The sequence below is a fragment of the Accipiter gentilis genome, chromosome Z (genome assembly GCF_929443795.1).
Source record: "Accipiter gentilis chromosome Z, bAccGen1.1, whole genome shotgun sequence".
NCBI lineage: Eukaryota > Metazoa > Chordata > Aves > Accipitriformes > Accipitridae > Astur > Astur gentilis.
Genome location: NC_064919.1, coordinates 34520291 through 34546033, shown reverse-complemented (window position 1 = coordinate 34546033; position 25743 = coordinate 34520291). Strand labels below are relative to the sequence as shown.

Genomic DNA, 25743 nt, shown 5'->3' with positions numbered 1-25743 from the left:
GTCATCTCTTCCAGCCTGGGCCAGAACCCATGTTTAAGCACAGCACGCCAGTGCTAGCATGTCACTACAGAAATGTAAAAGCCTCAAAACGGCAGCTGCAGGAAAGTATTTCTGCATTGCTTTGGTGGGAAAGGGGAGCAGAACACCCCCCCCCCCCCCCCAAACCCGCAAACTCTACCTTCAGTTTACAGTCATATCTTCAGACCCAAAGTGAGAGACCATCAGCCTTTACCGCAGCCGCGAGAGCTGGCACAAAAGGCAGCGTGCTCCCTTACCAACCCAGATGTGGCAAAGAGCGTGGGGTTGCATTTTTGTCCAAAGGGTCCCGAGAGGAGCCAGCACTGTGCAGTATCGGGTTGCAGCATGGCGGGCAGGCTGTGTCCTGGCCCTGGCTTTGGCCACCTGTGGAGCGGGGCCAGGGAAGCATCCGGGCCAGTGATTCAGCATTGCCTTTCTCTCTGGTCGGCCGGGGAGCAAGGGGAGCCGCCAGGCACCCCCGAAGGCAGGGTGCCGCCCTGCTCTGCTCTCTGCAAGCCCCAGCACCCCGCAGCTCCAGCGGGGCCGGGAGGCTGAATCAGCTCTGCAGACTTCCCTGGGGCGGGGAACGGCAGGAGGAGGAGGAGGAGGAGTGAGTCTGAGCAGAGCTGGCTGCGCGATGCTGAAGCAGGCAGCCTGTGCGCCAGGTCTGGAGGTGCCGCGGGGGAAGGGACCTGCAGCAGAGGAGGGTACTGCAGCCTGGAAGGGAGCCAGGCCCCACGGAGATGCTGCGGCCGCAGAGGCGGTGGGAGGGGCTGGAGGTGGCTGCCTACCGGCAGGAGATGGTGCAGCCAGGCTGGGCCCCGGCCAGGGGAGGAGAGCGTGAAAAAGCAAGGAGGTAGCAGAAGCTATCCTTGCTCCGTTTAGCTGGGGGGGCTCGGGCGGCAGGCAAGACCTCTTCGGCAGAACCCTTCCCCAGGCCCTGCGAGCTCACAGCCCCCCTGGTAGAAGGATGAGGAGAGGGGCAATGCACCTGGAAGTGTCCCCACTGGGCTCCGGGAACAAGAGGCTCTGAGGTTTCACGAGGCACTGTGCACGCAGACATGGCAGCCCATGGTCTGACCCAGTAATGATCCGTCTCCCTGTCCGGCTATGTAGCATTGTGCATGATTACTTCAACTTCATGGCAACCCTTGTAAGAAAGGTGCAAGATCTCCACATGCATTTCTGTTCACTTCAGTGCCTGAAAGATGTGAGCAAAGCAGGAACATATTCTAAAGGACAGTAGTTAAATGTGGGTAGGCTGGAGGGTAGTGAAGATTATAGGAGAAGACTGAACACAGGTAGTTTGCCTGGAAGGACAGTGCGGGGAAGATGTGGGCAGGGCAGTGGATTAAACACAAGCTCAGAGCAGTGACAGCAGGGAAAATTGTCTTACTGGAAATAGGAAGGTTGAAATACTACACATGGATGAAGAAGGCACGACATTTTAAAAAATTTGTGCCAAGCACTCAGATGCTGGGGTATCTCGTCTGTGCAATGAAGAGAGTATTCCCAGCTGGTTCTCAACTTGCACTCCGCTTTGAAGAGTGTTCCTTCAGCTTCACACTGGAGGAGCAGCTTGTGTGTGCAAAAGTATGTCTGGTTTTCCCAGATCTGTCAGTTAATCTAATAAAAGATACATCCTTTCCCTAAGAAACATTTCTTACTTGTAGCCACAGACCACCACAACTGTCACAGCAATACTGCTGTGATGTTACCCTTTCTACAGGGGCTGTGTTGTTACTGCTGTTTGAAATAGGTTTTGAGATACTTGAAAGAGGCTGCAGTCATGCAGAATATTACCAGCTAAGGAGCACATGTGCTTTGTAATAAGAGGAGGCATGTAAGTAAATATGCAATGCAAGCTGTTCGTTCTGTCTGAGGTTACTGATCACATCATTAACCTGAGGACCAGACACTTTAGTGATAATGTAGACTAGATTGTATGACGATTTATCTTTTTACATTCTTCCAGAGAGTGTTATCACTGGCTGTGCTTTAAGGTAAATTCTCCAGGCTCCTGAATGTAGTAGCAACCTGATTACTTCAGTTGGCTACTACAGCCTCACAGGAAGCTTTGTGATCAGACATCCATCAATTAGTCCTTGACATGAGAGTCTGTGAAAACACTATGGGATTCACTGAAATTTTGATAAACCTTTTTTTTATGTGAATGTTACTAATGTTCCCATGGAAGTCGGGGTGGGGGGAGGCAGGAAGACAAGATGGGCAGAGAGTACCGAAAATACATAACTACAAAGGAAATTACTTTTTGGATGCCTGCCTAAGGTACTAGCAAAAATGAGTTCGGGGCAATTTGTAGCACTTGATTCTTTGTTTCCTTATGTATCCTGCAGCCATTTATACTAAGGAGAAAGGGGGATTCATGCTGCCAAATCTTCAATGCAAACGTTTTCACTAAGTCCAAGGAACTGCAAATTGTGTTAAAAGCCCTTCTCCTTTTATACACATGTCTGTATTGTTACACAGGTGTACTTTTCTGTGGGAGACAAAAGAGACTGGGAATGGAGCAGATCTTAATCTTACTTTCATTATGTTAATACCCCTGTATTACACTGCACTGGTGGAAATGGGAGTTAATGCTAGGTATTGGTAGAGGTGAGGAATGACAGGTAAATTGAAGAACAAAGTGGAAGCCTTGTTAATAATAATATTCTTTGATTAATATTTTTTTCCCCTAGTCTAAGGGGGAGTGAGGATACATATGTTAGCAGCATGTGAGCTCTTGAAAAGTGCGTTCAGGAGCTGGCTTTAGTGTGAAGTCTGTGGTTTTTTGGTTTTGGAGGGTTTGGGGAGGGAGGTTGAAAGATGAAATATTAAAAAAAAAATTATGCAAACCTCTTTGTAGTAACATAAATGCAAATTTGTCAGAGGCAGGAATGCTTTTGGGTTTTGTTTTGGGTTTTTTTTCCCCCTCTGCTTGACTTAAGATGCATCTCGGCACTATTCCGAGTGAACTAAACTTATTCAGGGGCTTGGAAAGAAAAGCTGTCTCTAGGTGTCAGGCAGGGAGAAACTGCTGCCGGAAAGCGGGTCTTCCCGCTGGGAGAGATCGGGTATCAGGCAGAGCGAGCCCAGTCCAGCCCAAAGAGCTCCCACCGATACCCGGTCCTCGCCGTAGGACCCTGTCATCGATGGCCGCCGCCGCCTCTGGCCGCGCTTCGGCTGGAGAGAGGGAGCGGGCGGGCGCGCAACTCCTGCCCTCTCCTTCCCTTTGATTTGATGGCCTTTATTCCCCCTAATTGGATAAAATAGGAAGTCACTGACAGTCCTGCGTTGCTGGGTGTACTGATTTCCCTCAGACCAGCCCTGCGGAGGGCTGGGGGTGGGGTAGGGGAGGAAGGAGCGAGTCTGTACATCAGGGAAACAGGCTGCGAGGGGGCTGGGGGAGCGGGGCGGGGGGGGGGGGGGAGGGGGGGAAAGGAGGAAAGTGAATGAGCGCTCAATAAGGACAAAGAGGGAGGAGAGAGAAAGGGAGTTACCACCGTCTTGGCATCGCTCTTCCTTTCAAACCTCTGTGTAATGATATTGTTTGCAGTGATGCTCAGACAGCGAGCACCTGCTGCTCTGTAATGATTCAGCCTCTTTCAGCCGCCGCTGTAACACGACAGGATGCTGCTGCTACTGTCACTTCTGCCGCTGCCGCTGTTGTTACAGATTTTGCTTTTGCTCCTTCTACCGCATGACAATTGTTTTCCTCGTCTAAGCAGATACCAGCCTCAGATGCTCAAGGTGAGAGTCTTGCCTTTCGCTCTGGGCTATTGGTTCACTTAATCTGGTCAATTTGTTTGGTGTCTGTGGTTTTCTTTCTCTCATCACCCTCCTTCCCTGTTTTGTTTTGTTGTGCTTGCTTTTGGGGGATGTTTCTTCCCTCCTGCAGAAGAGCTGGAATTGCTTGAGAGGCATTTAAGGAATTATAAAAGTGGCCAGCAAACAGAAGCTCAGTAATTGTGAAGCTACTCTTGCTTCAGAGAGGCAGAGAGAGTGACAGCGGGCTAGGGGGAAAGGGGGGACAGGGGTGATCTCATTTCTCCTGTGCATTGCTCCTCTTCCAGTTTGGATGATGTTGCTGAGCTTGGACCTTTTATTGACTCCCACTCTGTGATTTTTGCAGAGCACTGTGACTATTACTACCATCTCTTTTTGTCTGTGTCTCACAGTAATGGACTGTGACAGATTTAAGGCCTTTTGGAAGTGAGCTGTTTGAGAGCTGATGCTTAAACATGTCTGAAGTAGCTGCTGACACTTTCCCCAGCCCCTCAGCTCAGCTGAGCCCTGATGCATCCCTCAACGGGCTCCCGGCTGAGGAGAACATGCCGGGGACCCAAAGAGAGGACAGGAGGGTCCAGGGGATAGCAGGCCTTGCCACGACCTGCTGTGTGTGCCTGGAGGCAGAGCGACTGAAGGGCTGCCTCAACTCTGAAAAGATCTGCATCGCCCCTATCCTGGCTTGCCTGCTCAGCCTTTGCCTCTGCATTGCTGGCCTCAAGTGGGTCTTTGTGGACAAGATTTTTGAGTATGACTCTCCTACCCACCTTGACCCTGGGAGGATGGGACAAGACCCAAAGAGCGCCGTGGATCCTACAGCTCTGTCTGCCTGGGTGCCTTCAGAGGTGTATGCCTCACCCTTCCCTGTACCTAGCCCCAAGAGCAAGGCTGAAGTGACAGTGCAAAGTGACAGCTCGCTCGTGCCCTCCAAACCATTCCTCCAGCCTTCTCTGTATAACCGCATCCTAGATGTTGGGCTGTTGTCCTCTGCCGCACCTTCGCTGTCACCATCCTCCCTGGAGCCTACCACAGCATCTCAGGCGCAAGCAACAGAAACCAATCTCCAAACTGCTCCAAAACTTTGTAAGTAGAAGCTATGTGTCTCTTTGTTTTTCCCTTCCACAAAAACAAAAACAAAAAAGCACTTAACTGTTCTGCAGCTGTCCTCAAGAAGGACATATGATTGGCATGCAAAGCTTATATGTGCTAAGACAGGTATAGCATGGGTTACCTTCTGAGGAGAGCATGTAGGGGCCTCTGAACTTAGTACTGAGGTGTGCATGGCAGTGAAGAGTGCTTCATTTGGGACCATTGTAAAGCACCAGTACCACCCTTTTCTCTGCATCCATTTGTAGGGAAGTATGTGATTTACTTCAAGGATTTATCTGATAGCTATTCCACATGGTCTATCAGCATATTTTCACTAGAAATTTGATTTGCATCCTGTGCCAGATCTATGTGTGTTCATTTTCTTTGCCTTGCCTGCAGAGCACTTCTGCTACACTCTTCCTGAAGTCCGTTGCTGGCAAATGTGCCTTTCATCCTCCTGAAACAGACCGGGAGGACAGTGGGAAAGAGAGTGTATTTGAAACAGTTAGAAACTGGGAAATATTAATTTAGCAGTTAACTTATAAACTTTCCCTTTATCTTAAAAGCATAGCACACGTTTCTCTGCACCTTTCCCCTTCTCTAGGAGCTGATTCTTGTTGGACCTGTTTCTCAGACATTGCCTCATTGACTTTCAAGGGGCGTTTCAGGAAAACATTCTAGCTGATGCAGTAGGGGTCGGTTTTCAAATTAGTCTTTGCTCATCCCTAAAGCAAAAAAATATGCAGGGTACCTGGATTATTTTCCCAGTAGTGATCATAAAGGATCAAAATACTGCATTAATTAAGTGTAATTTCTTTGACATTCATCATTTTAACCCATCAAATCTGGAGCAGATCAAGCCAGCAATTCCTGAGCTGTGTAAAATTGTACAACTCTAGAAGAGAAGGCAGCATGCTGTTGTGCTGAGAGCACAGGGCTGAGGCTTCCTTTGGAAAGCTGCAGTGATCAGAATGAGCAACTGTGTTCCTTGCAAACTGCCTTGCAGGATCCCATCTCAGTTTTTCTCCCTTGTGCCTTCCCTGTAATGCCGCAGGATGGCCACCTTGTAGGTGGTACATACTGGACCTCACCCTGAAGCCTTGAAGTCACTAGAAGTTTGCTACTAAGTTTAGCCTGACCAGGACTGGACTCAGTATAGATATATGGCAATTGGATTATATATAACATTTTGGGCCAACCATCTTGCCAGCGAAAATGAGCATAACTACAGTGTTTTCAGTGGATGTCCTTCTGGCTGAGAGTCAGTCCTGAACAGCAATTCCAGAATCACTGAAAGAAAATTTTAAGTATTCCTGTAGAAGTCCTGCTGCCTTTTGCTTAGATAATGGGTGACAATCAGCCTTCAGATTAAAAGTAATTTGTCTGATGGAAACAGCCTAATAGGGAAATATTGTTGTGCAATTAAATGTCAGGGGACTTTTTCTGTGGTAGGTAAGATGTTACTTGAATTATTGGGACACTTAACAACCTGTGCAATTATATAGAACTACACTAAGTGATTTTTTTTTTTTTTTTTTTGTCACTGGTGCAGAAAATCCTTTTTGTAGTGCAAATATTATAAGTGACATCAAAGATATGACAGCAATTTTTACTTCATAAAGTGCCCAAGGACCACCATCCAGTCAAAATGGCCTCTTTTGTGCGAGAGGGAGAAGAAACCAAAAGCTAGTTATGTCAAGACGACCCTCATCCTCTTGAATTTCCACATGTGAGGCAAGCCTTTATCAATAACATGGCTAACTTAATCTCTGAAGTAAATGAAGGGGATGGGGGGGAAGAGATTCTTTGGAGCAGTCGCTGACAAAAAGCTATTATCTTCAATCAGATCCGCTCACATCTGGGAAATAAATGGTTGTCCAGAAATTAGGTGATTGAGTTGAATTTGTTTTTTCACTGTTGCCTTACTTTTCTTAAGATAAATATGTTTTAAGGCATCATAGACTTCCAGATAGATACAGACTGAAAGGAGAGGTAGAATTGGCAGCAGGTCAAGTTTGGGTTGCTCTGAGGGAGAAGGTTGTGTAGACAGTATTTATTCTAACTGTGGCATGTAATCCGGACTATGGCAAGGGACTGCAATTCCCTGCAAAGAAAAATAAGAAAATATAGCTGGAAAAGTACACTGCAGAAGATCTGCCTAAGAATTCAAAAAAGCATGAAAAGAACTTTTTGGACAGCTCTAAAAGCACTGTCTTGGGGTTTTTGAAACAGCTGCATTTCAAACACATCATTGTGGTTTATGTAGAGCTAGATTTGTTGAAGAGGTTGACAGATTGCATCAGTGATAACTTTTTTTTTTTTTTATGAATGCCTTTGACAGCTATAAAATTCTCAGAGACACGGCTAGGAAAGTAGCATCTGCAAATTGGATTGTCCCTTCTTTTCCCTCTCAGTATCCTTTTTTCCATTTCAGGCAGGGTGAGGTAACTTGTTCCCAGAAAGCCCCTTTTGTGCTGATAATTTTTTTTTTCCAGTGCAGAAATAAAAAAACCCTGACACATCTTATATTCTGTGGCTGATATATTGTTTCTAAACCAAGCCCTTCCATGAGTTTCAAAATCCTTTTCTCTTCTTCTCTCTTTTCTGTCTTACTCAGCATATTCCCCTTAAAGCTGTATCCTTCAAGGTCATAGTCTGCAGAGAGCTAATTGATTCTTCTTTCTCCTGGAGCCTGGAAGAGAAAGAGAAGAGAGACAATCCTAGTAATTCTGTCTGTGCATTAGATTCAAGACTGGTCTCACTCTTATTATTATACTTTGCCCTTTATCAATACAGAAATAATCTCTTCCTTTCTGTTTGGTTTACATTTTATATTATAATGTCCTTTGCTGAAACAGAAAGGAAAGGTGAATGTTTTAAAGCATTACCGTATTTAGGGAGCATGTCAATATTAGCATAAATACACCAGAGAGGTTTCCATTACAAGCAGCACATAATAGTACGCACTAACCTAAAATCTCCCTCCTTCTGAAAAGACATGCAGATTGTAAAAGTGCTAACACAGTTCAGGAGCTAAATTTTACCTCTTCCTACACCATCACTTTTAAATACAATTCCAGCCTTTACCAAGACTGGTAATAGACGTGGCTCTGTAGTACTGTCAAAACTGTGTTTCTGTAATAACTGCATCTATAGATCTGCAAACCAACCACTCCCCTCTTTACAGGTCTTCCCACTGTTTTCTCTTTCAATTTAAGCAGATGTCCCCCCAAACCACCCACCCAGGTCCATGTAGACTTGCCTTCCTGGTGTGACAGCTCTGCCGAAGAGTGCAGCACTCCTGCGTTTTGGCTCTGCCCTGAAGTGGAAGTGCCCAAGCCCTTGGCTTTGGGATCACAACTGTCCTGACTTGGTGAGGTGCTACAGCGCACACAAGAGGCAGGGCAGGAGACAGACCACAGCACGAGGACTTTGCAGGAGTGCGTTTCCCTGTGAGCAGAGCAAAAGGCCCGGTAGAGACCAGAGTCCAGAAGATGGACCTCCCTGGCAGCACACCTGCACTGTCCCTGTGTCCTTTCCACTTCTGTCTTCCCTGGCCACCTCACATGCTGTGCCCTGATGGGCCAGCTGCACACCTCACACCACACTGGTGGTCAGCAGATAACCAACAGGCATGTCTGCATCTCCCTACCTCTGCCTACCGAGTTGTGCTGGCTGTAACAGGCAGAGGTGGGTGGGTGGGTGCAGCAGTGGACACATGCATGCCCCTCAGGGACAGGCAGGGCTCCCTCCTACCTCTCCTGGAAAATGTGGCAAAGCGGAGAAAGGGCTGTGCACTGCTGTCAACCACCCCTGACTGGGACTGCTCCCTTCTCCGGTTTCTGATTTCTGCTGCCACTTCAGGTGTGCTGGGCCAGCACCAGCAAAAGCTGCTGCTTTCTCATCCTCAGTGGAAAAAGTGTTAAGAGTGCCTCTAAGCACTGGTAGTGGGTGTTTACCTAGGAAGTGGTCTCAGTTCTCCTCCAAAGTTATCCAAGCACAATGGCTGAATTTCTTGTGTCTCTTTAGAGCTAGGGATGGCAAAAATGGAAAGAAAACCAGCCTGTGCCTTGTTTTGGTATCATACTGTAAATATTCCTTGCAATTTATCTCTGCCTCTTTCACCTCTGCTTGTTCTTTCTCAGCTCTGCATTTAATGTCGTTTCTCCTATACATAGTGATTTGTGATGGTCTGTATTTTACCTCTGTGGCAGGCTGGAGGGAGCCTTTCCCTCCACTTATAGGTGTTGCAGCCCACCTGAAGGCTTCAATTTATGGACAGCAAGGGCTCGTTCATAGGAGCTTCACACAGTGGTTTTTGTTTTTTTTTCTTTAAACAGTCTAATTCTGACCCATGCTCTGCAGCTCAAATCCTCATCTCGGAGAGCTGCAGGGGACTGTACTCTCCAGGAGGGGAGAGCAGATGATACAGCACAGGCTATATACCACCCTTTTCTACACTCACTGTTATTATGCAGGACAGTGCCACAGGGGAGATTGCTTTTTCCCCAAAGCTTGAAGATGCAGGAGGAGAGCACCTTAAAGCAGATGTTGCTCAATTTCTGATACAGTATTGACGTTGACTAGCTTCAGACACCTGACTTAAATGCATACATGAGGATGCTAGGCAGCCTTCAGCTTCCTATTCAGCATAAAGGAAGAGACCTCCCGCAGGCAATTCCCAGCACGAATCTAGCAGAAGTAATTCTCTTTCTCCAATCAGTGTATAGGGAGACTAACCTTGCAATTCAATTTCTAAGTTAAATGTCTGCTACACAATATGAAAACTTGTTTTGAAAGCCATGACTTTTCTTTGATGTGTCTTGTGAATTAACAATGTCTTGTCACAGGGAAGCTATAATCAATCACGGTAAAGGTACCAGGCAAGTTCTGAGTCTAACTCAAGAGTGTAGTAAAGAGATTCTGATCTCAGTGGGCTCTGAAGACATGACTAAGCCTCTGTTAACAAGCAGCAATAAAGCAAGTGCCACTGTACTGAGCCAGCCACCCTGTATTTCCCTGAAACTCTTCTTTCTCTGCTGTCCCAAAGGTCATGATAGCTTACAGACATATATACTTGTGGCAGGAACACTCAGCGTAAAGTGGGATTGGGACTGATGAGGTGGGATTCATAAGGTGCAGCAATTTTTCGGGGGTTCAGGCCCATTAAGCCTTCTACAGTGATAACTGAGACTTCCTCTCCCCAGCCCAGTTAGTCACACTGTCTTTAAAATGCCCTCAACAACCACAGAGTTTGTTCAGACAAATTTGTTGTTTTGTATGTCTACCATTCCCCTTTTTAACATTCATTGTTTGCATAGAAACAGTTCTTCTATTTAACATGCAGAGGACTGAACCGATGGGTCCTGCATTTCTTTCTCTTGGCCAAGCACCCCAAATTCATGGCTTTTAAAACTACCCCATGGGTATGGTTTTTCTTTTGTGCACTGTGCATCATGCGCAGATCATGATGGAGAAAAAGCAGTGTTTCCTGAAGTATTTTCTGTTAATAACAGTCTGAATTTTTCAGTGCAAAATAGTAGTCTGCGCTTGTGTTTATTTTTAAAAGCTTCGTTTTACTTTGTAAACTTCACTGAGAATAAGCCAAATATTCATGTTACATGGAACTTCTGCATGGTCTTCCTCATCATTTATATACGTAGCATATGTGAGTATAGAAAATACAATAGGTATATGGAGTGTATGGCCATTGTTTCTTTATTAAAAATGGCATCTGGGATTACTGCATCATAAGTTTCTAAGCAAAACTGATTAATAATTGATGTTATAACAAAACCCAGGGTTTGGATTTCCACTGCAGAGACTGAAATTATCCTCCTTCAGTATCTACTGTACTTTTAAGTGAACTGGTTTATCTCCTATTCATGCACTGCAAATAAATGTACACAGCAGCCAAACTCAGATTTGCAGTGCCTAACTTTTGGGTGAAGAGAAACCTTGGGGAACTCTCTCAGCATCAGATGAGAAGACAGAATTTGGCTTGCTGGAGGCTAAGTAACACACTAATTGTGATGCAGAGCTGGAATGATATAAATGAGCATTTTCATTATTTGCAGTCTTGCTAATGGAAATGCAATAGATTTGCTGCAGAAATCCAACTCTGAATCAATAGCAGTGCAATGAGGCAGCTGGTTCAGGGAGAGCACATGGGATGCCAATCTGCTGCAGACAGTGCCTGGGCAGAGACTCCTCTGGCTCTCTGTCAGGAAGGGCAAGCAGCTCTAGAGGATACCACAGCAGGTGATGAAAGACTTCTGAAAGGAAAAAGCCTGCTAGGATGGGGCGGTGTTAGAAAAGGCTTTCTCAGACTGAGGGAAGAGAATAGTTTCCTTTGAGGAATTCAGATCTGTTTGGTCCCAATAATGTCTTTTTTGTTACAAGCTGCTAAGTTAAGCATGGGAGTGTTTGTGCATCAGGTCATGTTCAGGTCACATGAACTCAAGGAAGGACTGAGTCATGGTGTGTAACTTTGTACATGGTTTTAAAGTATCTCCTGCTAAGGGCTTCTGCTGTTTTGTTCCCCAGGCAGACCACAGAGAAGAGCAGGTGCTGCCTTTTTGTGGATTGCTTTATAGTAGGTACACTGGATACCTTTACTATTTATACTGGAGGGAGCCCAGTGTCCTGGAGAGTGAGCACTGTGAATCACATCTTGATCTTTCACGTTAAAATGTTATATGAAGTACCACTCAGTAGGAGGTACATATTAATTTCAAGCACCTGATCATGATCATTGTTTGGCAATTAGAGAGCTCTTGAAAGCAGCAAAGGAGAAATGCCTATGCGTTATTTTGGGGCAATGTATTTACACCCTGTCCTGTCTCATCCTGTCTCTCATCCCCCTTCCCCAACCCCAGCAGAGTCTTAGTCACTCAGATGAAAGGAAAGGTTTCAGGTGGGGAAAAATGGGCGGGGACAAATCCAGTGGGACATGGCTGGCTGCCGTTCAGGGCTGCTCTAAGCCAAACCAGAGGCAAGGTCCATCTAGCTCTGGGCAAGATCAGTGGTATTGTGGTATCCATCTATTACCTCTGCTCCTGTATTGGTTTATTATGAAAGTCTTATTTTAATATAAATCTTCTCGCAGAGTATATTCAGCTTTTTCACATATGCTTACACTACCCCCTCCCCCACTTTTTCTTTTTTATATCTATGCTTCATCCCGGAACTTGCTGGCAGTGCATTCTCATAACTCAGACAGCTTTTTATTTTGGCAATGAATATCGCTTCAGTTTTTGAGATGAAAAGAAATCAATACTGGGTTGATAGTCACATGGCACTGGGGGGAATATATGAAGCTATGATCTTAAGCATGATTCGTGACATAGTTCAGTATTTCTATGGAATTCCTGAAAGAGATTTGAATTTTACAATTTTTAACAGTCAATTAATTCATGTGATTAGACAGATCAAAGGAGAAAAAAAGAACATCAAGCTCGTTCAAAAGCTTTTCTCTTATGCAAAAAAAGAAAAGACTCGGAGCTTATAAAATATTACTTGAATCTTTCAAGGTGGTAACTGGAAGCAAGTGTAAAGCTGCTAGAACTGGATCTTGAGAAGAGAAACTTATGTTTTTCACTGTACTAAATGAATCTAGATAATTAATTTAGCTTTTTGGTTTGAACAAAATGGACTGAATTTTCACTGGCATGAAGGTTCTCAGGTCTGTAGCACTGTAAGACCTAGCAGAGTATTGGGATGCGCTGGTCCATGACCTACGTGACATAGAGTATCTTCCTGACTCAGGTTTCTTCCAGACCCCTACCAGTTGTGTTGTGAAGACTGAGAGACAGTGTCTGTCTTTTCCCTTATTCTAGCTTCTTTTTTAAACAGAACCGCCTACTTTGACTTTGAAAATATGTGTTTGTATTCTGGCCATTTGTTCATTGACACCTTTCTCTCCTAGACTAAAAAGTTCTTCCATGCCATGTATTTTCCCCTCACAAAGGTGCATATACACTGTAATCAGCTCAGCTTTGGATAAGCCATTTTGACAGGACAGGCAGGTTGAACTCCATAATTCTCCCCATGGAGGGAATTGCTTTCAGTCCTTGAATTATTTCATCCCCCTTCACGCTTTCTCAGTTTTCAGATAAATAGAGCTATGATTTTTGTATATTTGCACATGGGCTGCTCCAAAATCCTAACAAAGGACAACAAAATAAGTTCAGTGTCTTGATCACTGTTCAGAAGCACTCAAGATGCGTGAAGTAGCACACCAGTGTCTGTTTAAGTGGTAAATCAGTAATAATGTCCAGTCAGAGCAGAAGACAAATGTCCCACAAATGCAAGGGCCCTCACTGTCCTGCTTCTTGACCCCCAAAGTCACATGCTGCTTCTTACTGAGGTGAAACAACAATCCTAAGGGCTTGTCAAGGGAAGAAAAGACAAATATTGCCCAGCCTTGGCAATACTATGTGCCTTTTAGGAGGAGTTTCAGCTCTCTCATTCCCCAGCTGGTTCTGTCCTGCTCTGAAGGATGCCCTCAGCAAGGTTTCTTGGGTGAACAGCAGGTCAGTTCAAAGGTTTTAACTGTGGAGGCTCCCCTATTTGCTTGACTTCTGCTCATGCTTTCAAAGATTTCTCCCTCTCTGCCCTGCTGACACTTCTCCCATTATTGGCCCAAGGACCATTGCATCAGTTTGCCCTTCATTCAGTTTATTGTCTCAGCTCCTCCAACATTTGGTTCTTCCCTCCAAAAGCAGAAACAGCCCCAGAGCATGCATTTGTGGGAGGGAAGGATTTTGGTGTTTGTGCATCACTCCTGTCTACCCAGTTTAAAAACACTTTGCTTACGTGATGGATTCTTTTGCATTTCTGTCCAACAGTGGGTCTGCTGCATGGACTCAGCCTGATAGGGTTGCATGATGCCCAAGCACCTTTTATCATCACAGGACATGGGAATTAAGGAGCATGATCATATCAAGGAAGTCACAATGGCTAATAATTTCAAGATCGTTGGGATTTTCAAGACATTTTTATATTTTCAAGATAGGTTTTCTTGGGCTGTCGGTGTGCTCAGCAGGACAGTTAGCAGTGTGAGGGTAACACTGCCTTAGCAAGGGAATGAAGTATATCGGGGTGAGAGAAACAACTGTAGGGGAATGGAAGAATGATCATTTCTGTATCTAGTCTGAGCTGGTCAAGAAACAAACTAGTGAGTGTGTTGTTAGAGTTTTAGGAATTAAAGAGCACAGGATAAGAGGAATGACAAAAGGCTCCCTGCTGTGTTGATAGAGGGTGTTGGAGAGGCTTGAACTCCTACTTGCAAGAGAGGAGCATCATTAAGTAGCCAAGAAAGTGCCAGGAAATTGAGAAGTGATTATATCTGCCAAGCACAGGAGAGCAGGGGAGGTCTGATTCTTTCTTGACTGGAAAAAAGCAGGACGAATCTGTTCCCCAATGCCACAGGTTCCTGCAGTCTGCCTGGGACATGCAGGAGATCCCAAAGCAGCTTTTCCCCCTGCTGAGGGGCTGGAATATGAATGCAATCATCCATTCTTTGGCCATGCTGTGTTTCTAAGGGAACATCTGCAGGGCAGATCCTCTTGCCATCCAGCCGTGCTGAGTATGGGCTCCTCATGACGCCAAGATCCAAGGATGTGCCCTTCATGCCCTGCTTTCCCCAGCCTCCCCAAGGGCCGGAGCTACTCTGCTCTGTCTGCAAACACTGCAAATTGTCTCTCTGTCATTGAATTCCTCCCCCATCACTTTGTTCAAAAGCCCTCAGTGCACTCCAGCCATTGCCTCATGGAGGTTAGTCAGCCCACCCTTGTTTTTGGAGACATTGATTTAGTGATAGCATTAATAGATTTTGAAGGTTATCAGTAACAATTTTTGCAAACTCCTTCAGCTATGTAATTTTTGGGACATATGGCTGTGTCTGTATTTTGTTTGTGAGCAAAGAAAGGCTGTGTTTCAGGATCAAAAAGCCAATAAAGTCATTAGCACACAGAGCCTTTTTTTCAGAGTCAGTTAAAAGAAAGATTCTCCTTTTGCTTTATAAAATGGCATCTGGCCAGTAAAGCAAAAAAATACATTGTGTTTTGAACATGCGAAGGTTCAAGAACATGGCTCACAACCTCACTGTTGCTTGCTAGCTCCAAGCATTTGAATTCACCATGTTGTAGGGATTAATGGAGATCTCTCAGATAAGTAGCTTTTCAAGTAACCCTGTAATTTTCCTAATTGTTGCTAATTGATTGTTTAGTGTATGCAGTTTTTACTTCTCCAAATTTGGAGGAAGGATGAAAAAGACATGTTCTGTAAGTGTATTCAGATAGCTGCTACAAGCCCAGGAAGCAGATTTACTAGTTGTGAATCAGAGGAAGTATTAGTTCCCTCAAGCCACTTCGCTGGGCAGAAGCTGGCAGAGGAAGGGGCTGAAGAGAAAGAAAACAGAAAAATATTCTGACGTTTCCTGAATGGGACTGAAATCCAGCGAGCATGGCATGTCAATATGCCAGCATTCGAAGAAGTATTTGTTATCTAAATTGACTTGCCCCTAACAGATATCTAGCAGATTCCCCAAGTTGCAGAGTAGCACGTGGTTATGCTCTGCTTTTGCTTTTGCAGGTTACTTATAATGTCTTCTCAGGGCTGTTACAGATACTTTCAGGATGCTAATACACATTGAGTTTAACAAATAGGTATACCAGCACTACAACTGATGTTAACTTACATTTCACTCATATATTCATTTTCATACATTACTCTGTTTTAGAAAAGGTGATGGCATAGTGACAAAATACTCCTGATAATTAATCCAAAATGATGACTTAACAGAAACACTGACAAAGTCTTTTAAAAACACAGCTTGTAAATGTCATTCAAGTCATGTAAATACCGTCCCTGCAGAGGAAGACTTAAAAATGTTAGTCAATAGAGAAAGATCAAATAACTTGACCATGACTTTTGTGTAATGACAGGTCATGTAAGAGAAAATTTGGCATGTTAAGATCTGGCAAGGAAACACTGCATCATGTGAGAGTGAGCTGAAAATAGATTATTCAAGCTAGAAATTAACCACAGGTTTTTTAAGAATAAGCCTGTACAACTGCTGGAATTTTTACTTTGGGGGTTAACTGACCTCCAGCAACCACATGGGAAGAATGCATGTCCCAACCAGTAATGTCACCAATTGCACCACGGTAAAATGCTACACCAAAGTGACTGATTAATATCCCAATCTCATAGAAAGAAAAGCTTTAGCAAGTTCAAATCCCACCCTCTAGTGACTTTGGGTGAATGTAAATTTCTTCAAGTTTACAATAATTACTTGAAACAACTCTTTACCTACATGCTGACTCTAGTTTTCACTGAAAACTAATGAGCAGTTCAGCTACACTGGCCTTTGTTTTACCTTGTGGTAAGTTCAGGATTGAAAATGCTGTCTACCTTTCTAGTTGCTGCTTGACCTCTCTATGCTTGCATGTAAAAATAGAAGAAACTTCGGAATGACCATTTGAAATCTAACACTAATTCTGCTTTAAATTCTGATAATTTAAAGAGGATTGTGTGCCATTCTTGTGGGCAGCCCATGCGGTGAATATTCATAAAGCATAAGAAGACTATGTAGCAGAAGGACCACAAATCACAAATCTAGAGATAGCTGTAAAACTGTGAGAGCTTCTGGGGATGTTCACTTGCTAACAGAGCTTTTAAAGTTGTCAATTTGTGACTTCCCATGTGTGATCTCAACCTCAGTCTTTCCTGTGCTTCATTTACTCACACTGTTAGTGATCTGCCCTTTTCATTGCTTCAGAAGCCTTCAAGCTCATGCTGCTTGGCATTCTCAGCAGACTCAGACCCAGAGATCTGCTCCTGAAGGCAGCTCATCTTTTGAATTATGCATAAGTCCATCACAGAGGGCCTGCACTTCAAGGCTTCTTTTGGGGTGTGGTGATGTAAGGGAGTCTAAGTAATATAGTGACACTTTTCATTTTTCACGTCCTAGCTCAGTTAAGACCAACCCTTGAATTGTGTCATTTTTCTCCCATGTGACTGTTTAATCACCTGAGAGAGTACCAGCCAGAGTTTTGTGGTAAGATTGATTATACTCCCAACAAAGTGCTTCCTTCAGCTGAGCGCCAGGAAGTAGCCAGTTTAGCAGCTAATGAGCTTCAGTCTGAAGGGGAAATGGCGACTGTGATTGAAATGTCAGTGCGGTGCACGCCAGCCCTTTGGGCTGCGTGCTGTACAGTACTGAGATCCTGGGGACATTGTTCAGGTTTCCACATGGGGAGAGATATTCCTGAGCTGGACCACACAATGTTGTGCTATGGGGAGCACTTCAACTTCTCCTTTGAAAGCATCAGGGGAGTGGCTGTAGGAATATCCAGACCTGCAATAGAGAAGGATGTTGCTGCAGATGTAACGATGATTTTGTTCACAGTTAGCCTGCATTGCCATAGGGCTGGTGCTGTGAGGTTTGTAATATCACTGCTGGCATCAGCAAAGTGTGCTGCAGAACAAGCTAGGACCCCAGTTTACATGGCATGAGACGAAGAGAACTGTAGTGGAGTGATCTTCCCCAACACACATTTTGACAGCAGCCTGCACTCATATCCATTACAAGCCTGGGAGAGAACTAAGGAAATACACTCATGAGCCCCGTTTTACAGAGCATGAGTCAATAATAACATCATAGGTGACAGTTTACAAATGTTTTGCCTTGCTTGGGTGAATTCACAGTCTCTGTGTGCCAACAACACAGAGGCCTCTGTGATTTACCCAGCATCACAATGGAAACTTGTGGCAGCACCAAGAATGAAGTCCCACAGCCTGAGAGGCAGTTGTCCTCTCTTTAAAGGGTAGCGCACGTACTAATGAAAATCCAGGAAAAAAGGGGAGAAAAGTCACAGATAAAGGCTAGTAAATATGGTTGCATGAAGATACAATGAAGCAAAAATCATTCCAGAATACTTCAATTCCAGAGGGTTGGGGTTTTTTTAATTTGTGATAAGAAATACTGTTTAAAGTACATAGGAAGACAATATGTCTTCACTGTTAAAAGATACTCCTTTCTGGCATTTATCACTGAAAATGAATGACATAAATGTAAACAAAATCATATCATGGCATTTCAAGTTAACGCTGTTTTTCTGTCATTGCTTCACTGAATGTAATAGACTGTTAGTTAACGGCTTCCTTCAGAAAAAAATATAGCAGAGTTGCACTTCATTGACATTTGACAATTTAGCCAAAATCTGGGGATCACATTTCCCAAAGTTGAGAGCTTTGAATGTTGAAGACTTGGTGTTCACCCTTTGCCTGAATCTCAACCAGCTGTAGGGCCTGTTTGTTTGTTTGGGTTTGTTTCTGGGTTTGTTTTCTTTTTTTGTTTGTTTGTTTTTAATAGAGTTTGATTGCTTCTTTCCAAATCTTTGCTAGTTCCAATTTTTGTGCATAAATACGCAAAAACAGCTGCTCCTTTTGACACTACCTGCTCCTACGGCTGTTTTTTCACTGTCCGGTGTTTAGCATGGGTCCAGACCTCAGTTGCTTAGCCACTCAAATTTAGCAGCCTTGACTTGCACAAAGCAAGGTTGTAGGAATGACCTTCATACCATCACCTCCTGTGTCTCTGGCCAGGGGATATCTTCCTGGGCAGCAGTCATTGCATGGCTATCCTGCTTCGGCTGTGGAAGGAAGAAGCCCGTGCTCTGCTGGATGGAGGAGCATAGTGTTGGGGAGGAAGAGGAGCTGTGAAGAGTCTGCCACCCTGTCCAGTGGTGGTGGCAGGGTGCCAGCCCTGTGGCTAGGAGGGAGGGCAGTTCCCACAGCGCTGCTCAGGGAGGGTGTAGGCATCCAACAGGTATGCAGTGTAGGGGACTGCTCTGGCTCACTGGGCAAAAAGGCAGTCCCTTTAGATAGGAGAAGAAGGGACACAAGCACTCTCTGAACACCCATGGGGGACTCACAGCTCTCAGTGCAATCCTTTTGGCAGAACCCCCGCCCCCCCTTGCCAGACAGCCCTGTCCAGAAAGAGTTTTTAGCTTTGCCCTTCACTATTGTCATTACTGTAATAAATTGAGGATAATTGCTTGGCTTGAAACAGCTCTGCCTTCTGCTGTGTAGGTGGGGAAATGATGCCAGGAACAATCCTTTCTTCTCCTGCCAGTTTGCTTTTCTCTGCAGCAGGGATGCTATACATACCAGTTCTGTATAGCTGCTCCTGTTAGCAAAAAGCAACCTAAGTACTGCCTCAGCTAGAAATGCAAGATTGATTACATTAGATGTGGTTTTTTCCCAGTGTCCTGCATGAAATCAGCTCCTGAATAGGTCAATGCCATTGCTTCAGAGTGGAAAATGCTAATGTTAATACAGGGTTTGTTACAGATAGACGGCTTGGTACAGAGCACAAATGCATGGGATTGGGTCACTGCCAGACTTGTATCTGAGGAGGGAGGTCAAATGAAGGTTTGTATGTGATGATATTTCCTACACCAAACTCAGCATGTGACCAGTTGCTAGGACACCCCTGGGAGCTGTATCCTCTAGGTCTGAGTTCAGCTCTGCTATGATGCCATTTACAGAAGACTCAAACATGTTTTCAGCCATGGCCCAAATTATTCTGCTGCTTCATGGTAAGGGCAGGACACCATGAAAATACTTTAAATCTCACTTTAAAATTAAACAAGTCTTCCGGAAATTGTCCAGTTTGAAAATGCAGGGAAATTACTGGAAGCAGACCAGAGCACATGATGCCCACTGCAGGGGCAAGAGCCTCTACGTGATCCTTGAATACTGCAACAGGGAAGGATCCTACCTCATTTTGGGACAACACACAACATGCAAAAGGCAGCAGCCCTCTGCTGCCTGGCAGTCCAGGCCCTCTGCTCTGCTGGCCCAGCATCAGTGATGGTGGAGAGGTTAAGGGATGTTGGCATGGCTCTAGAGCTGGGAGATCAAGTTGGGCTTTGCCCTTGCTCTGTGATGCTCTTCTCCAGTGGTTCACTGGGCAGAGAGGAAACTGGCCTTACCAAGCCATACGAAGCCAGCGTACTGCCCAGGCGAGACTGTGGTTCTTGGCTTTCTGGGGATGGATATGCAAATGAATGGGCGAGTGTGTTTTCCACCCATCTTATCTCCCAGCCTTAGAATTCTGTTTCTGAATGTTCCTGTATGATCAGTGTAGCCTCTCACTTATAAACGTCATGGCTGGCCACAGGGCTTCTCACAGCTAGAATGGAGACTTGCACAGAGCTGGAGTGAAACTTACAGTTCAGAGGGGTGCCCCAAGGGTGAGAGAGTGACGCTGGTCGATGACCTGTCCCTAAGGAGTGCTGCACAGAGCCTCTTATCATGCTCCCATGTCCCCAGCCCCCACATGCTGCACAGCATCTCTTTCATGGCACATCTTTGCTGTTAACACATCTTCCACAGCAGACATTGCTAGGAGTGAATGGTGGATTCACATGGTAATCTGAAGATGCTTGAACAGCAAATGACATGCTTCCCCTTAGGTGAAGACTGGTGCTAGCGTACCAGTACAGGGCTGTACACTTGGTTGGCTGTTGTTCAGGACCACAGGCTGTGAGGAGGTCCTAATCCTTCTTCAAAGTTTGGCCATGCCAACATAGTTAAATTCTCTGGGTCAGGATGTGCTAGTTCTGTACACTTTTTACATGTTTTCCTGGCCTTTGCACCTTCTCAAGTCACAACCTATATCCATCCTGCACCCCAAGTACTTTTAGGTAAAAGCAAGAGGAGTAGTGGACTGTAAGGAAGGTAAACAGCAGCTCTGAGACTTCTCAATATCTTTTGTTACTGGGCAAGGTGGCACATTTTGTGGAATGCTGCAGTCCACAAGGCATGAGGCAAAATGCTACACCCCTTTTAGACACCAAACAATAAAGAACCATTTGGCTCACAAACTAACAGCAGCCAAAGTGATGCTCTGCCACACGACACATCTGTTTTGCATTCAGACCAGGCAGAAAGGAAACACACTGTAGGCTATTTTTGACATTTCACTTGCATTGGTGGGTATGGCAATGGGCTGATCTGTCATGATCATGTCAAAATCAGGAAGGAGGAAAGATACCTATTTTTTCATAGATACTTCTACTGTAAGAATGCATGTGTGAGTTAGTATCTGTTTAATGAAGCAGTAGTTTTAGGCCTGACTGCTAAGCTGTTTCCAAACACTCTGTAACGTCCAAGCACCTGTTTTCATTTACTTTGTTATTATGATCTCTGGGGCTGGTGTGGACTTTTACAGATATTAAATCTTAATATCCAGAAGATAATCGAAAAACATGGATTCAGGGTGTTGTGGGTGGTGGCCTTATATGGCATGGCCCTGTCCTTTCATCCTTCCTTAGAGCTTTGACAACCCAAAACCAAACACATCTGTAGTAAACAAGGTTTATTGTCCTATTGCTGTCACTGATATTCGTGATTAACTGTCTGTGTCTTGACTACCCTCATCTACTTTGTATTTCCAAGGCACTCATTTTTTTAAGAGGTCCCTTGCATCCTGAAACATTTCAGTGGTATATTGTTTCCTAATCTCAATGCCTTATATCATGTCCTGGTTATCTGGCACTTCTAGAGAATGACAAGGAAGCTAAAGGTTCTTTATCTATTATCTTGGGACATGGCTAAGACCTCCTTTCACTTACAGATTCAAGATCTTTATGGGGAGAAGGGGAAGTTGCCATTGCTTCTCACTAGGCTAAGATTACTATATCATTATGGATATTAAACAGAATAATCTTGAATGCTCTTAGTGTATTAGCTTTGCCTGATTCCAACTAAGAGCTGGTGTAACAATATTTCCAGGAGACCATCTATTATTCATCTCTCTTTCTTAATGAAAGACCATAGGCACAGAGAGTAACTAGTTTTACTTTTGTTTCAAAAGAAATGCCATGCTGTTTCATCTTTTGTGGTGCAATTCAGTCAGGTCCTTTTGGAGAACTATGTAACAATCTGTTCTTTCCATGGCGGGGGAGGCCATCATTTATTCTAGCCGAAAAGGGCTTCTCAGGAGTATAAGACATTAACAGAGAACAAGCTACAAGGTTTCATAAATCTCCAGAGATAGATGGAGAGCTCTCTAGTAAATGAGGATTCTCGTACAGCCTCCCACTCCCTTTCCCAGTCCGTTGCCAATTTTAGGGACAACAGTTATAGCAGACCTTTCCTACTGGTGTTTTGCTCAGTTTCTCTCACACAGTTCTGCTCAGCTCTGTAATTGCTTCTCATAAAATGCATTTGTCTGCATAACTCCTGCTTTGTCATTCCTGCAGTGCAGTATCTTGCTGGTGCTAATGAACAGAGCTCTTGCAAGCTCAGGAGCATGCAGCAACAGGGAACAGTGCTGAAATCCCACCAGGGCCTGGATTGTCACAAAAGGGTATTGTATTGTGCAATAGTTGCCCAGGGCAGGACTTTTCCAAGCCATGTACTGATGGAGCTACTTAGGTACCACAAATAGTATATGTGCTCCCACAGGGACTGAACATGACCGGAATGAGGGGCAGAACTAATTAGCCCACTTCACAGGCATGACGGTGCTGTTTTGAGGGATGCAGTGCCCTGAGCAGCATGGGCAACAGGGTCTGTTCTCTCAGGCCTGGCATGGCAGCATCTCTTCATGTTCACCCTTTTGGCATCGTGGATGTGGCCAACTAATTGCAGCATGTTTCCCAGGCTTTTCAAATGTGTGCCAAGTCATACTGCTCTGCCTAGCCAACTGGGAGAGAGACAGTGCTCAGACCCCATCACTGCCTGCTGGATGAGCTAGATTAGGTGTAGCAGCCTCTGCTGTAGCTCACAAACAGCAGGAATCGGCAGGAAACAAGTGGGTTAAATTGCACCTATACCCTGGTGTAGAATAATCTCCTTCCCAGTCTTGTGATTGGTGAATGCAGGCTCTCCCAAAGTGCTGAATATTGGTGAGATGATGAGATTCAGCCCTGAGGGACTTTGACATTGCACCCTCCAGGGTAAAGCAACCCTTCCCTCTGCTCTGACCCTAGCTGTACTCTTTTTTGAAGACTGCAAAAAGACAGACCTCAACAGGACAAGAACGGGAAATGATGCAGATAGATAGATGTAGCTCCTTTGGGCTTCTGTTGTAGGTCAGTATAACATTTCAGATCCTGTTAATAGCTTGCTAATGCCTGTTTATTATTACTAGCATTATAAGGTATGTCTTAAGGTCTCCTATGCCAACAAATTGAGACAAGAGGCAGAGCCCATCCTTTAAGGTGCCATACCACACAAAGCCAAGGCAGATGAAGGGCTGAAGGGGAAAGCAGTGTGACTGAGCTCATGCTGTGAGTCAAAAGCAGGACAGAGAGCTGAATCTAAGGCTCCTGGGTTAGGTCTTCTGTGCTGACACTACCTTTTCCCAGCTCCTGCTGCTGGACCAGCAGCCTTTTACAAAGTTCCTGCTGACACCATCAAAGCTGGTCACCTCCCATACACACTCAAACAGCTCCCTGCCTTTGAATAGCACACTGGGAGGCTGTGACTTGACAGACAATGAGCTTTGGGAGGACTGGGACAAACATACCTTATCCAGCTGCTGCCAAGTACCATGATCTGAAATCAACTCTGCTGGTTCAAATGTGTTCCAAAAGTAATTGTACAGGCAGGCTTTTGTGCGGTCCAGGTACTGCCTGCCCCTCCACATCTGGCAGAAGACCACTAAAGTACAAGTAATGAGTAAAACAGGTATGTGCACATCTTGTTGTGGTGCTGGAAATTAAGAAATTCAGCACAAAGTCTTAAAGGAAAGCGTAAGGAGCAGTAGTTGTCACGTAGCAGCTCTGAAAGGTCTTGGCATTGCTTTGGACCAAAGGCCAGTAGAGGGATTCGGAGGCGCAGGGCAGAAAGCTGCAGATTTAAGCCTCAGCAGAAGCAGAGTGTGCTGACCCCGATGCCTGGCCAACAACAAACCACTTCCAAGCAGGCTGGATGTCCCTTAAGCAGCTCAGCTAAAAGCTGAGTTTGTAACTACCCCTTATGGGCACGTGTGAAGAGAGAGCAGAAGGCTGTCCCATGGCTGCAACAGCCCAGCTCAGTCTGCAGCGCCTGCTGGTTCAGGCTCTAAATTGTATGCAAAACCCCTACAAAAACAAAGACACAGCTGCTGGCCTGTGTTGTGTGGCAGCCCTTAGTTAATGCTGTGTAATGTGAGAACTGCCCCATGCCAAGACCACTGTGTCCCTCCTTACTCCTGCCTCCCTCCCCACCACCAGACACATCTCTAAGCTCAAAACCTGCCCCAGATAAGGAACACATCAGGGCAGATTTTCCATGAGTGGGTGGACCGGAGTAAAATCCCTCACAGCACAGGCTTCAATCTGCTTCATATTACCCACCTGGAAATGGTTAGGCTTATGGCTATCTCCTTCTTTGATAATGCAAGTCATACTCCAGACCTGCAGCAACACCCGCAGAGGAGTATAGCAAATTAACCTCTCTATAGTCAGGTGTGAAATCCCCTCCCCTGGGGCAAATTTACACCGAACCCTCCTACACACACATACGCACAGACAACAGTGAAAGGCACTGAGGGAACGGCACTGAGGCTGACATTAAAAGCCATGGAAGATATATGCTTGCCTATTGCTGATGGATGCTCCTTCTGTGGCAAATTGCTGGGACCATCTGTAGAAATCACCCTATGCAGAAGGAATTGTGGTCCATACATGACAAATGTGTTCTCTCTCCTCTGTCTTTGTCCCCCTAAAAGATGTACGAGATGGAGGCAGGGAAGGAAGGATGGATACATTTTATTCCAGGGGGTCTTAGACCCTTTTAGCAAATCTCCTTAGGTGTCAACCACCTTATTAGGTATTTAAATCCCTCTAAAAAATCTGCCCATGCATTAGATAAAGTTTGCACTGCGCCTGAAAAACAAATTCTGCAGGTGCAGCCTTGGTCCACTGCTTCCCATTAAACCTCTCCCAGTTCAGGGAGAGTAGCAAGCAAGTAAAAAATGAAATCCGGCATTGCTTTCCACTGCCTTCCTGCCTGCAAAAGGGAGGTGATAAGGGCCATGGCTCTTGCTGTAGTAGCACATTTTCCCCACAGCATCTGTTCTGCCATTATTTACCTAGGTTCATGATAAAAGCTCCTGCTTTTGTGAATTCAACCAGCGTAGACGGTGTGAGCTGTCAGTTGGACCACAGCCTTGATTTGGTCAGCGGTTTTCAAAAAATACTAATGACTATTGATTAAAGATCTGCAAACATTAATTAAGATAGCTGTTCTTTGGCAATACCTGCTTTGGAATAAAAAGCACCTCAGAAACATAGACAGTTAGAACAATTGTCTTAGAAGTCATTTGTAGCCAAGTGATATACTCCACCAATGCAGCACTTAAAAAATAAGCAATGGACAGTGGCTTGTAAAATCCATTCAGATACAGACACCGGCTGTTCTGCAGGGCCAACACTTAGGCTATTACCACAAGGCTCTTAGTGCTCAAAGCTTTCTTGACAAAGTATCAGCCCATTCAGTCCTGATACTACTTGAAAATCTGTACTTCTTTCCCCTGAAATTTTATTTTTTTTATTAATTTCTAATTGTGATGATTGCAAAAATGAGCTTGAAAATCTGGGCAGCTAAAGTTCAAAAATGAAGAGGCCAAAAAACTAATGTGTCATTTTAAGAGACATTTCCATTTTCATGCCAATTTCATGATTTTTGAACACTTAGAATTGGCAAGACAGACTGTATAACCTTTCATTGAGAACACAGGCTCCAAATCTTGGCATCTTCAGGAATCTGGATTTTAATAGAACTTTTTGTTGTTGTTGTTGTTGTTGTTGTTACAATAAGACATATTTAGGTTCATTTTAT

General features: G+C 44.8%; 1 protein-coding gene across 8 annotated transcripts in view; it reads left to right on the top strand.

Annotated features, from left to right (window-relative positions):
• NRG1 (neuregulin 1) overlaps positions 1-25743 on the top strand; it is a 472324-nt gene that overhangs the window by 362010 nt on the left and 84571 nt on the right. For 3 of the 8 annotated variants that reach the window (XM_049795857.1, XM_049795858.1, XM_049795864.1), the window contains exon 1: positions 4107-4890. The exons of the other annotated variants lie outside the window; for them this stretch is intronic. In XM_049795857.1, coding sequence (XP_049651814.1) covers positions 4263-4890 — 628 coding nt within the window. In that variant the 5' untranslated portion in view covers positions 4107-4262. Of the gene's footprint in view, positions 1-4106; positions 4891-25743 lie in introns of those variants that run through there. 8 annotated transcript variants of the gene reach the window in all.